Below are 14,502 nucleotides of genomic sequence, written 5' to 3'. Positions count from 1 at the left end.
GTCAGGAGTACCTGAGTTCAAATCCGGCCTCAGACACTTAACACTTACTAGCTGTGTGACCCTAGGCAAGTCACTTAACCCCAATTGCCTCACTAAAAAAAAAAAAAAAAATTAATAATAGAGGGGGGCAGCTAGGTGGCGCAGTGGATAAAGCACCGGCCCTGGAGTCAGGAGTACCTGAGTTCAAATCCGGCCTTGGACACTTAACACTTACTAGCTGTGTGACCCTGGGCAAGTCACTTAACCCCAATTGCCCCACTAAAAAAAAATAATAATAATAATAGAGGATAACAAAGAAAATTAATTATATTAAAATGCGGTCATCAAATATTTTTTACACAGTTCCCATAGCCCAAGTGAGAAGACCTTCTCTGGAGTCACGCCTCGGGACCACATCATGCAGCCCTCTCACCTATTTCATTCATCAGGCTTGACTTAATATGGTTTCTGGATTCTTCCCAAAAATGAAATCCATTTTCAAAGGATAGAATTGCCCCTGTTTAGGCTATTCAGTCATGCTCTGGTTTATCTATAACCCACAAGCATTTGTTAAGCTTTTCACTCTGTGTGTGGCACTGAGAATACAAAGAGAAAAATGAAATGCTTGTCCTCAAATAGCTTATATTCTGGTGGAGGGAAAACAAAATGTAAAAATATAAGTAAGTAAAGATGTATGCAAAGTAAATATACTGTGGGGGATGCTCGGGGCTAAGGAAGAGTGAGCCAGAAAGGCTTTGTGAGCTTGAGATGAGCTTCTGAGTAAGGTGGGGATCCTAAGAGGAGGGAGGGTATTTCAAACAAAACAGAAAATCTTGGCAAAGACGCAGAGGTGGGAAATAAAATGTGTCAAGAAGAACACATCATTATGTTGGCTGGGCCATCAATTACATAAAGATCAGAAAGATTTTCCCAAAATGCTTAGGGCTTTTTTGGGGAGGGGGGATATGAGTAAGGGCTGAACTCTTGTGATAAGTGTATGACCTTCCAAGGGGACTACTTTGAAGGTGATGACACTCAAATCATTTGGATGGATACATGCAAGTACAGTTCTTAAAAATAAGTCCTATTATATATATCATTGCTTCCCTTGGTATAATCTGAGGATCCAATAAATGAGCCCAACGGAACTTTCTGGTGTTCCTCATGAAGGACGACAAATGTTCACATTAAAGTATAAAAAAGGCTGGAGGTTTTGTGAGGTAAGCCAAGGGCAGCTCCTACAGTCCATGATTCACCAAAAAGAGCCATAGTCACTCTCGATAGGACCTGCCCGAGACTGGAGACTTCCCAAGCAGTTCCCACCTCAGACTCCTCTTGGGAACGGACACATGCTCAGATCTGCATGGGCTTCTCGCAGGCATTGGCCAGCCTTCCCTCTAGCTCAATGCTGGAGGCCAGGAATGCTGGGTTTGAACCCCTCCTTCCTGGAGACGACATCCAAAGTCCCATCTGCTGACTTACCGGGTTTGCTTTATTCCAGGCCATACTGCTCACATTGTGCCCTTTGGTTAGGTCACAAGAAAACGACCACAGTCGTTCTAGATTGGGTGGGATGGGTTCTTCTGAAGCCTCCATAGACTCTTCCTCAGTAGCTTCTGTATCTTCATCATCTTCAGTCTGCTTCTTCACTTTCTTAACCTGGTGGTAGTTCTCTTCTTCTTCTTCTTCCTTGCCTGAGGCACAATCAAAAGATGCTCATTGATTCCTAGATAGATGGATGGACGGATGGACGGATGGAAGGATGGATGGACAGATGGATGGATGGATGGATGGACGGACGGACGGACGGACGGATGGACGGATGGATGGATGGATGGATGGATGGATGGATGGATGGATGGATGGATGGATGGATGGATGGATGGATGGACAGATGGATGGACGGACGGATGGACGGACGGACAGACAGACAGACAGACAGACAGACAGACAGACAGACAGACAGACAGATAGATAGATAGATAGATAGATAGATAGATAGATAGATAGATAGATAGATAGATAGATGGATAGATTGATGGATAGATGGATGGATGGATGGATGGATGGATGGATGGATGGATGGATGGATGGATGGATGGATGGATGGACGGATGGATGGATAGATGGATGGATAGATGGATGGATGGATGGTGGATGGATGGATGGATGGATGGATGGATGGATGGATGGATGGACGGATGGATGGATAGATGGACAGATGGATGGGTAGATGGACAGATGGATAGATAGATAGATAGATAGATAGATAGATAGATAGATAGATAGATAGATGGATGGATAGACAGATAGATGGACGGACAGACGGACAGACAGACAGACGGACGGACGGATAGACAGGCGGACGGGCGGACGAATGGACGGACGGACAGACAGACAGACCGATAGATAGATAGATAGGCAGATGGATAGACAGGCAGATAGATTCCTTCATTCATTCATTTATGTGTGCGTCTGTATACATACATACATATATGTGTGTGTCTGTACACACACACACACACACACACACACACACACACATCCGTACACATATACATATATGCCAAAACCCATCACTGGACCAAATACCATTCAACCAATGAGAAGCATCAGTTTTACTAACTTGAGCAAGGTCATTTTATAAAACTGCCATGAAAGAATAATTAGTTATATGGAATTAACCAAAACAATGTATTTAACGTGTGAGGTTTTGCCTCCTCCTCCTGAATTGTAGTTTGGATAAAGAAGGCTGCTGCATGCTCTCCCTACACTGTCATTAACTCAATTATACCGGCTTAAACATCAAAGTCTGCATAGACACCTGGAACTCTCCCTGGCTTCAATGGGGTCTCCTTTAAGAACCAGCAAAAGCTGTTTCTATTGCTAAAACAGAATTTCGCTTGTTAGGTTTCCAAAGAGGACAAAAAGACTAACCACAAACTGGCAAATGTTTGTATTGTATTAGCATGTGCCAGTTTGTATAGAAAATGCCAAATGAGGCAGGGAGTAGGTAAGCTATTCAGTGGGTTCCTGGGCTGCACCATCTATCACACATGGAACAAGGGTCACTCTTTCCCATGGTCATTTTGTCATATTGTGACTTTCCCCATCGTGATTTCAACATATTGCAGGCTGGCATAAGAAATTAAATGGGAATGTTGGAGGAGTTCTGTGGAAGCCACAGACAACACACAAAGACCAGCAGATGACACCAAACCTATGACCAAATACTTAACACAAATTTTATAATAAAGTAGCGTAAAAGAAAAATAAAAAAATACAGGCTTCTTCTCTGGTACAAAGGGAAAGCCAGAAAATTTTAGCTAGATCATGGGGATGCCGTGATGTGAAAATTATGACTACACTATTAAAATTATACAGAATTTGTTGGCCAAAATGGAGTTCATCTTTAGAACTTGAAGTTTTAAATTTCTTGAATCTTAACAGACTTTGGGAATCCTCTGGATAAGGAGGGTCCCCATATCATTTTCTCCCACAGGAATGAACGTAATTATCTATTTAAAAACAAATACCGGGGCAGCTAGATGGCGCAGTGGATGGAGCACCGGCCCTGGAGTCAGGAGTACCTGAGTTCAAATCCAGACTCAGACACTTAACACTTACTAGCTGTGTGACCCTGGGCAAGTCACTTAACCCCAACTGCCTCACTAAAAAAACCCCAAAAGAACAAAACAAAGAAATACCTTCCAGGAAATCAAAGCTATCTAATGCCATATGAAAAAAATGTTCTAAATCACTATTGATTAGAGACATGCAAATTAAAATAACTCTAAGGTACCACCTGACACCAATTAGATTGGCTAATATGACCCAAAAAAAAGAAAAATAATAAATGTTGGAGAAGCTGTGGAAAAATTGGAACACTAATGCATTGTTGGTGGAGCTATGAACTGATCCAACCATTCTGGAGAGCAATTTGGAATTATGCCCAAAGGGCGATAAAGCTGTGTATACCCTTTGACCCAGCAATACCACTATTAGGTCTTTTTCCCAAAGAGATCATAAAAAAGGAAAAAGGACCCACATGTACAAAAATATTTATAGCTGCTCTTTTGTGGTGGCAAAGAATTGGAAATTGAGGGGCTGCCCATCAATTGGGGAATGGCTGAACAGGTTGTGGTATATGAATGTAATGGAATACTATTGTGCTATAAGAAACGATGATATATATAACCTATATCAGATTACCTGCTGTCTAGGGGAGTGGGGAGGGAGGGGAGGGAGGGAGAAAAATTTGAAATTGGAGATCTTATATAAACAAATGTTGAAAACTATTTTTACATGTAACTGGAAAATAATAAAATACTTTTATTTTTTAAAAAAGGAAAGAAAAAATGAGCAGGAGGATTTCAGAGAAACCTGGAAGGACTTGCATGAACTAATGATGAGTGAGATGAGCAGAACCAGGAGAACATTGTACACAGTATCATCAACATTATGTGTTGATCAACTGTGATAGACTTGATTCTTCTCAGCAATACAATGGTCTAAGATAGTTCCAAAGGACTCATCATGGAAAATGCTCTCCAAATCCAGAAAAAAAAAAAAAAGAACTGTGGAATATGGATGCAGATTGAATCATACTATTTCTTTTGTTTTTGGTGCTGTTGTTTTTTCTTTTTTGAGGTTTTTCCTTTTTGCTCTGGTTCTTCTCTTATAACATGACTGATGCAGAAATATGTTTGATGCGATTGTACATATATAACCTATATCAGATTGCTTGCTGTCTTGGGGAGGGGGGAGGGAGAAGAGGGGGGGAGAAAAATTTGAAACTAGAAATCTTATAAAAACAAATGTTGAAAACTCTCTACATGTAACTGGAAAATAATAAGATACTTTTATAATTTTTTTAAATACCTTCCAGAATAGGAAGCTGTCGATAAGCTGCGAGTTTCGGCTGAAATATATTTTCCATGAGAACCCTCTCCATGAAAAATAAGTCCTGTTGAAATTTTTCCGACTTCAGTATCAACTCTGAATGATCTTCCTCTTCCTCATGAATTTTGGCCAGAATGACGCTCTCAACATCAATTGTAGAACTGGTTTCGCTAGCTGTAAATTACCAAGGGGACAGTATGACATAGGTATTTAACGAAAGGTTACCCATAGAATGTCATGCAGTGTCAGTGAATGCTTTTTTTCTGTTTTTTGTGAAGGTGGGCAGTAGGGGCAGAGGGATCCTCCCAGGATTCCTCCAATTCCGTGAATTTTCATCTTTTCATTTCTAAGAGTTATAGGCAATGTTGAATGTGCATGACAGCATAGCATATAATTTTTTTTTTTTATTGACTGGGCAGTCTCTCAAAAGGTTGGAAAATCAGAGATTGCTTTAAGGAAGGATCACTAAGAGAATCTTTCTTGTGAATCAACTCCATCAAACTAGTCTGACTGGGGTGTGGGGAATTGCTCAAGCTGACCATCAGTCATTTCTTAAGTGTTTACTTGTTGTTGCTCAATTGTGTCCAACATGACCCCGTTTGGGGTTTTCTTGGCAGAGACAGTGATTTGCCATTTCCTGCTCCAGCTCATTTTACAGATGAAGAAACTGAGGCAAACGGGGAGAACTGACTTGCCCAGGGTCACACAGCTAGAAAGTGTCTGAGGCCATACCTGAACGCAGGAAGATGAGTCTTCCTCACCCCAGGCCCAGTCCATTCACTGTGACACATAGCTGCCCCAAGTGTCTGCATTTGTCTACTTATGTGTCTGTTTTACTCAATCATTTATTAAGTGCCTGTTATGTACTAGGTTCTAGGTACTGTGAATACAAATATAACTAGTGAAACAGTGCCTACTCCAAGGGTGAAGACAGCAAGTAAATGTATAAGTATCAATGGAGCAGAATAGAGATAAGCATGACTAGACCAGATATAAGTATAAATAGAACAGGTACCATATATCAATATGGACTAGGCATACTATAAGCATAACCAGACTAGATATAAAATAGTATAAATAGAATAGATTAGTACAAAGTAGTTCAATAGACACGGTGACAGGCTCTCAGTAGCTATGCCGGCCAGAGTGACGTTTCTGGCAAGTTCTGCCAAGCTGGAAAGGCGCAGGACGTGGTCTGGCCATGAGTTGTCACCTGAGAAGCTCAGTGTTTGCTTTTGGCTACACCCGCTTTTCATGATCATTTAATGAGTTCTTTGGGGTTAAGGCCCAGGTTGGTGGAAAGGTGGTCTTCAAGGACCACTCTCGTAAGACAGACACAAGCAGCAGTAAGTGTCATAAAAGGTCAAACTGTCAAAGTAAACGGAAGATTTCTACCCAGGGAAGTTTTGATTTTATGATTTTGGACGTCTGAGGAATCTGGCTGTCTCAGGCCCTTACCACATCCCAGTGGAATGCCAACAAAAGGGATAAACATCCCAGACATCCTTGCACAGTCTCAGTAGTGCTGCTGGGTTATCACTACCTAACTGGGGAAAATATTTGCCACCCACTTTCCCAGTATAACGTTTCTCGGTCTTGTAAGAATACAAATACATACACAGAAGCCCAGGGTTTGCCCATGGATGCAACCTGGGGCAGGAACATGCCTTTCAGGAAATGGAAATCATTTTTGTTGAATTTTTCAAGAAAACTGGCATTTTAAAATGTCTTCTTCTTAGGAGTAATAAATTCTATCATATTCTATCAAATGCTATTTTTCTGAGTATGGGATTATTCAGACATTTGTGTCTTTACCTGTCAGCTCCTGCCTTCCTGTTCCCTTCTGCAAGGTTCCTTTTATTCCCTATCACCTACCCTTACCTTATCATAATAAGCCTGAGCTATATTCTTATTTATTGAATAGATTTGATGGAAATTTATTCTTTGTTTTAAAAAATAAATGGTTCTTTCCCTTGAAAAGAAAGACAATTGCTTATATTCATTCACTGACATTCCCAAATAGAGACCTAAGACCCTTGGTTGCTATCTGTACCAGTTGGTTTTAAAATATTGAAATAAATTCCCCTTTTCCTAAAAAAAAGAAAAAGAAAACAATTAAACTCATCTATTTCATTAGTTGCATATCCCTTAATTATTATTCTGCAATGGAAAAATAATCAATCAATAAACAAGCATTTAGTTACAGAGCAGGACCCGGATGATGAACCAAGGGTAGATTGAGTAGGAACAGGCAGACACGAAGCAGAGAACCAGAAGAGGGCAGGGTCCAGGAAACGTAGAGAGGCTATCCTGAGAAAGCAGGGGTCCATAGCTGCTGAGAAGTCAAGAGAGAAGAAGCTTGAGAAAAGGTCACTGGATATGACAATTAAGAGATCACTGTTAGTTTAGGGGGTAGTTAGGTAGCACCAAGCTCATCTCCCTGAGTTCAAAGCTGGCCTCAGACACTTACTAGCTCTGTGACCCTGGGCAAATCACTTCACCCTGTTTAAGTCAGGGAATAGCTGCAGTAGAATGAGGTCAGAAGCCAGGGCAAAAGGGCTGAGGAGTGGATGACAAGAGGGGAAATGGAGAGAACCGGCATGGGCAACTTTTTCTAGGAGTTTGGCCGGGAAAGGGAGGGGATGCTACCATCCATTGGTCTAGGGAAGGTTTTTTCAAGATATAAATTCCCCACTCCTATTGTACTCGCTATCAGCAATGGTGGCAACCACAAGCCCCCCGCAAATACCCCTGCCAAGCTAGGATGGTATCTTTCTGTTGGGGTTTTGGTGGTGCCTAAAGGAAAATCAGCAAAAAGAAAAATCACTAGAAGAAACAGTACGTTCCAATAAGGATGCTTTTAATAGTATTAGATGCCTTTCAGTGGACAAAGGTTAAGTTGGCCTTTGTCAGGAAGAACTTACAAACGCTATTCAAATTCTTCTATTGACACTAACACGCCTAAGTCAGGTGATTAAATAATTAACCCATGGAATACAGGTTTTGTCAGGAGACTGGGACAGTGCAATAATCTGTTCAGTACCTTTACCTTAGATGTTCCTTATCCCTTAAAAAAAATCTGCAAAGACTGGCATGAACTGATACCAAGTGAAATGAGCAGAAGCAAGGGAACACTGTACAAAGTAACAGCGGTATTACGCTATTCTCCCCAAAGCAATGATTCAAGACAATCCCAAAGGACTCGTGATGAAGAATGCTATCCACCACCAGGAAAAGAACTGACGGAGTCCGAATGCAAATGAAAGCATATTCTTTTCTTACTCTCTTCATTCTTTTCATGATTGGGGGAGGGGAGGTTCTGTGTTTTCTTTCACAACCTGACTCGTATGGGAATGTGTTTGGCCTGCCTGCACACGCAGATCCTCTATCAAACTGCTTACTATCTCAGGGAGGGGAAGAATTTGAAACTCAAAATTTTTAAAAAATGAATGTTAAGGAAAGAAGGTGGGGGATGGTGGAATAAGACAGGAAATACCCACCTCAAAGTAAACTTTGAAGGGCCAAAAATAATTAGAAATTGGAGTAAAGCAGCTGTCCTCCTAAAACAACTTGGAAGGACCTTAGGAAAGGCCTGACCTGGGGATGGGGGGGGGGGGCAGAGGTTCTGCCCCAGTGAAGTGCAAACACCTCTGGGCAGACTTCACTGAATCCACAAACAATAAGCCCTGGGGACAACAGGATTGCCCAGGGTCTCAGGAACTTTCATTTCACAGATAGTGTGAGGGTTGGAAAGCTGAGTAGGGGAAGATTGAAGATCCCTCTGCTGTTGCCGGATGCCAGACCCAGCTGTTCTGAGGCTAGGGGCAAGGAGGAATGAACACAGGCGGGGGGGACAGAGAGACAGAGACATAGAGACACAGACAGCCAGAAAGACACAGAGAAAACGTGCGTGTGTGTGTGTAAAGATAGTGAAGTTTAAAAAGCCACTTCTATTTTCAAAGAAAAATGTCAATGGTCACAAGCCAAAAAAGAATTATTGCAAGAGCTTTAAAAGGACTTAAAAAAAATCAGATGAGACAGGGGCAGCTAGGTGGCATAGTGGATAAAGCAACGGCCCTGGATTCAGGAGGACCTGAGTTCAAATGTGGCCTCAGACACTTGACACTTACTAAGTGTGTGACCCTGGGCAAGTCACTTAACCCTCATTGCCTTGCAAAAAACAAACAAAATCAGATAAGAGATGCTGAAGAAAAACTGGGAGAGCAATCCAAGAAAATCAAGAAAATTATGAAAAGAAAGTCAACCCATTACAGAGAAAGAAAGAGAGAGAGAGAGAGAGAGAGAGAGAGAGAGAGAGAGAGAGAGAGAGAGAGAGAGAGAGAGAGATCCAAAAACTTAAGGAAGAAAATAACTCCTTAAAAACTGGATCTAGGGGAAGCTAGATGGCACAGTGGATAGAGCACTGGCCCTGGATTCAGGAGTACCTGAGTTCAAATCCGACCTCAGACACTTAATACTTACTAGCTGTGTGACCCTGGGCAAGTCACTTAACCCCAATTACCTCACTAAAAAAACAAAAAACAAACAAACAAAAACTGGATCTAGGCAAGGGGAAGTTAATGACATTATAAGACACCAAGAAATGGACAAAATCAAAAAGATGAAAATATTGAAGAGGACGTGAAACATCTCATTAGAAAAATAACTGATCTAGGGAACAGATCAATGAAAGACAATATAAGAATTGTTGGACTACCTCAAAGTTATGATTTTTTAAAAGTCTAGATACAATACTATAAGAAATTACAAAGGAAAATCGCCCCGGAGTTCTAGAACGAGAGGGTAAAATAGAAATAGAAAAAAATCCACCGATCACCACCTGAAAGAGATGCCAAGATGAAGACTCAGAGGAACATCATAGCCAAGTTTTGAAGTTCTCAGGTCAAGGAGAAAATGCTACAAGTGACAAAAGAGAAACCATTTAAATACTGTGGAGGATAACCCAGGATCTAGCAGCTTTGACATTAAAAAACAAAAACAAAAAAACAAAACAAAGGGCTCAAAACATTCTGTTTTGAAAAGTGAAGGAGCTGGACTGGCAACCAAGAATAGCTTATGCAGCTAAATTTATAATCCTGATGGGGGTGTGGGGAGGGGTCAGGGAATGAACATTTAATGAATTGAAAGACTTTCAAATATTTGTGGCAAAACACCAGAACTCAATGGAAAATTTAACATAGAAGATCCAGGAGAAACATAAGGTAAACATTAAAGACCAATGATAAGGGACTCATAAGGTCTAACTGTTTATTTCTTATATGGAAAATTGTTATCAGCAGTCTTATAACTGTCATCCTTATTTGGGTGGTTTGAAAGAAAGGCTTGGGCTGGGCTGTGTGTGATGGGGTGATTCTAAAAAATAAAACTGTGGAGGGAGAGATAAAAAGGAGTAACGATCTCACACAAGTGAGACATGAAGTGATACAGAAGAAGCATATTAAGGAGGGAGAACTGGTGGTGGTGGAACCTTACTCTCATTGGACATGGGTTAAAGAGGGAACAACATGAGGCAGCTAGGTGGCGCAGTGGATAAAAGCACCAGCCCTGGATTCAGGAGGACCTGAGTTCAAATCCAGCCTCTAACACTTGACACTTACTAGCTGTGTGACCCTGGGCAAGTCACTTAACCTTCATTGCCCCACCAAAAAAAAAAAAAAAAGGAATGACATCTATATCTAAAAGGGAATTTAGGAAGAAATAAGAGCAAGGGGAGAGGGTGACAGGAGAGGATAAGGTTTAGAGGGGTGGGTAGGTCAAGAAATAGGAGGGCAAAGTATTGGGTAGAAGTAATGAAGAGGAGGAATATAAATAAATATAAATAAAGTGAGAAAGATAGTGAGGGAAAACAGGAAGGAGGGAAATACACAACAAGTTTATAGGTTAGAATATGAATGGGATGAATTTACCCATAAAATGGAACCAGATAGCAGATTAAAAATCTGAATTCAACAATATGGAAACATAATAAAATGAGAGATAAACACAAAGTTAAATAAAGGGCTGGAGTAGAATTTATTATGTAAAAAAGCAGGGGCAGTAATCATTATCTCAGACAAAGTTGAAGCTAAAATAGATTTAATTAAAGGAGAAAAATAGAAAAACTACATTATGTGTCAGCAATAGTATCCAATATTGTTTTAGATCATTTAAAATAACTAGACTGTATAAAATATCTGAGAGTACACCTGCCAAAACAAAGAAACTACATGAACATAAACATAAAATACATATTATACAAAGAAAATCAGATTAAAATAATTGGAGTAATATTTATTGTTCATGGGTGCATAAAGTCAAAATAATATTTAAATGATCATTTTACCGAACTAATCTATCTATTCAATGACATACCAATTAAATTACTAAAAAAATTATTTTACTAAGTTAGAAAAAATAATAACAAAGTTAATTTGGAAGAAGCAAAGGTCAGGAATTTCAAAGCAACTGGGGGAAAAGATGTAAAGGAAGAAGATTCAGCAATATCAGACCTTAAACTATATTATAAGGCAAAAAAAATTGTTAAAGTGTAAAATGGATAATTTTGATTACTTTAAATTTAATTTTTCTTGTATAAATAAAAGCAAAGTAGGCAAGAATAGAAGGAATACAGAAAATTGAGGGGGGTGTGAGGAAGGAGGATTTCATAGAGAGTCTTTCAGGTAGAATGTGATGTTGTTGGGATACTGCTGTGGTGTAGGAAATGATGAGCTGGTTGATTTAGAAAAACATGGAAAGACTTGGACCATCTCCAGAGAAAGAGGTGAGAAGTGGAAAAATGCACAGTACAGTCATACATATACGTATGTGAGGGCACATGTGTATATATGTGTCTGTTTAGAGATGTCACTGCATACACACACACACATACATACATATACACAGCCACATTTAATTGCAGCCTTCTGGGGGGGGGGGGGACAAAACTAAAATTAAAAGCCCACAGCAGAGAACAAAGGAAAACCTCCAAGGAGGCAGCGCTGGCAGCTTGAAAACAATGTGGAGTGTTTGTTATATAGGTTTTCTGGAAATGGACATTTAGTGTTTCCCATTGAATCCTCTCATGTGCTGCTGTGTACGAGATGCTAAAAAATTTTTATGAGAGCAAGTTTTGTGTTTGGCACCAAATTGATTTTTAAAAGCAGATGAGAAAAGTCATAAACCAAAGCAAAGGGGAACATACTTCTGTCTGTCGTATTCAGATATCTGGAGCCCTGGTCTTTCCTTGACCCCTCATGTATGCTGCTTGTCTTTCCTGTTGACAGTTTTGTTTCTGAAGTGGCAGCTTCCAAGGCGTTGTAAGAGTCGTACAAAGCCCAGGTGGTGGACATTATGCCTAGACAGACAGACGGACGGAGAAAAAGACACTGGCAACTCCCACACTAACCGTAACAAAGTTTGTCATGGACAAAATCTCCTCCTCGATTTATTTGCCTGGTATAGACTAGCCAGGGCTTCCTAAGAAGTGTAAGCAACACATGCAAAAGTAAAGGGAAGGAAATAGATGATAGATAGATAGATAGATAGATAGATAGATAGATAGATAGATAGATAGATAGATAGATAGATAGATAGATAGATAGATAGATAAAAGTAAAGGGAAGGAGAGATAGATAGATAAAAGTAAAGGGAAGCAGAGATAGATAGATAGATAGATAGATAGATAGATAGATAGATAGATAGATAGATAGATAGATAGATAGATAGATAGATAGATAGATAGATGATAGATAAAAATAAAGGGAAGGAGAGATAGATTGATAGATAAAAGTAAAGGGAAGGAAATAGATAGATAGATAAAAGTAAAGAGAAGGAGATAGATAGATAGATAAAAGTAAAGGGAAGGAAATGATAGATAGATAGATAGATAGATAGATAAAAGTAAAGAGAAGGAGATAGATAGATAGATAAAAGTAAAGGGAAGGAATAACAATCAAAGTAATTATAGGAAGAAAGTATTCTTAGTAATAATAATGGATGTAGAATCAGAGTTCCATTAATCTAGAGGCCTTTGGAGCATCATCATCTTAATAATTGAAAAATATATAATAAAAATAGCTAATTTTCATCTGCTTAATTTGACATTCAAAACCTTCCATATTCCGATGCCCCCTTCCCTATCCACCTTATTTCCCCATCCTTATCCTTCTCCTCCTCTTCCATGTGGTTCCTCGATCTATGGAGAACACACTCACTCCTTACTGTTCTTCATCACCCGGGTGCCTTGATTCTGCCCTCTCTGAAATAACTGACTTTTTCCCCTCCAACTATCCAAATACTATCTCTTCTCCAAGTCTGTGAATCTCTCCTTGATGATTCATACCAAAATAGATCCCTTCCATCCTAACATTTCTACAACACATCATCTTGGATACATGCACATACACACTTATACATACATATATATGTGTGTGTGTATACACATACTCCTATATATATGTATACACTCCGATATGTATATATATATACACTTCTATATACTTACACTCATATATACACATATAATCACTATATATACACTGTGTATGAATCTATGTGTGTATATGTACACACACACACACACACACACACACACTGTTCTTACTTCTTGCCTTCTACAGTGAATTATCAACTCCTTGTACCCCATCCCTAGTAGAGCCAGGGATGTGCTGGATGCTCAACAGATGACTGCTGAGGTATTCCAAGGGCCCACTCAATCATTATGGAACCTGGTATTTCATCAGCTATTACTAGCCATAAATTACCTTTTTCTTCTGTTAAGATTTTATCACACTGAACTTCCTTGTGCTTGGGCGCACCATTAAACGTCTGCATTACCCTTTCAACATATAAGTCGTTGCCGGCTCGATTTCTACACAGGTTCTCATAAAGGGCGTTCCGTTTCCTTGGAAAAGTAAAATGTTATTAACAACATAATAACTGTGATCACACAGAGAGCTCCTAAGTCACACACACCACCTGCTGCTATTGTAGTTTTCCCTAGGAGTGTCCTCTCTACTCTTTCCTAGAAAAAATTTATTATACCCCCAAAAAAATCGCTCCCCCACCAGCTTTATTGTGCTTCTGCTATGTCTGCCCACCGACAGGACGCCGGGGGGCCTCAACATGGAAATTTTAGATTGGGGGGATGAGGAGGACGAGTGATGGAAGACCACACCCTATTCTAAAGGTCCAGACTTCTATTTCTACAATTTATTGTATTTGGGAGAAGATAAAACTAAAAGTAAATTTACTAAAGGCAAAATTACAGCAAATGGTAAAACTACAGCTTCTGTGCTGCTGCTGTGTGGGAAATCGTCTCAGTTCTTCACTTCAGTTTTCTAGTGGATATAAAAATCAGGATAACAATGGCATTGACATAACTCATTAAGGTTTACAAAGCACTTTACAAACATTCTCTCATTTGATCCTCACAATAACCCAGCAAGACAGATACTATTATTTTTCTCCTTTTTACAGATGAGGATAGGGGTAAAGTGACTGGGCCAGGGTCACACAACTAGTCAGTGTCTGGGGCTGGAATTGAATTCAAGTCTTCTTGACTCCAGGCCCAGGGCTCCACCCACTGCACTATATAGATGACAGAGGCCTTCCAGAGTTCTC

At 39.9% G+C, this 14,502-nt stretch overlaps 1 protein-coding gene across 4 annotated transcripts in view; it reads right to left on the bottom strand.

Moving 5' to 3' along the window:
• The window catches only part of DNAI4 (dynein axonemal intermediate chain 4), a 68,477-nt gene that overhangs the window by 17,792 nt on the left and 36,183 nt on the right, over positions 1-14,502 (bottom strand). For all 4 annotated transcript variants that reach the window (XM_044003913.1, XM_044003911.1, XM_044003914.1 and 1 more), the window contains exons 6-9: positions 13,644-13,783; positions 12,083-12,235; positions 4,861-5,055; positions 1,462-1,673 (exon numbers count right to left, since the gene is read on the bottom strand). In XM_044003913.1, coding sequence (XP_043859848.1) covers positions 1,462-1,673; positions 4,861-5,055; positions 12,083-12,235; positions 13,644-13,783 — 700 coding nt within the window. The remainder of the gene's footprint in view (positions 1-1,461; positions 1,674-4,860; positions 5,056-12,082; positions 12,236-13,643; positions 13,784-14,502) is intronic.

This window comes from Dromiciops gliroides, chromosome 4 (genome assembly GCF_019393635.1).
Source record: "Dromiciops gliroides isolate mDroGli1 chromosome 4, mDroGli1.pri, whole genome shotgun sequence".
NCBI lineage: Eukaryota > Metazoa > Chordata > Mammalia > Microbiotheria > Microbiotheriidae > Dromiciops > Dromiciops gliroides.
Note: the sequence above shows the minus strand (reverse complement) of the source record. Positions and strands in the feature narration are given on the sequence as shown.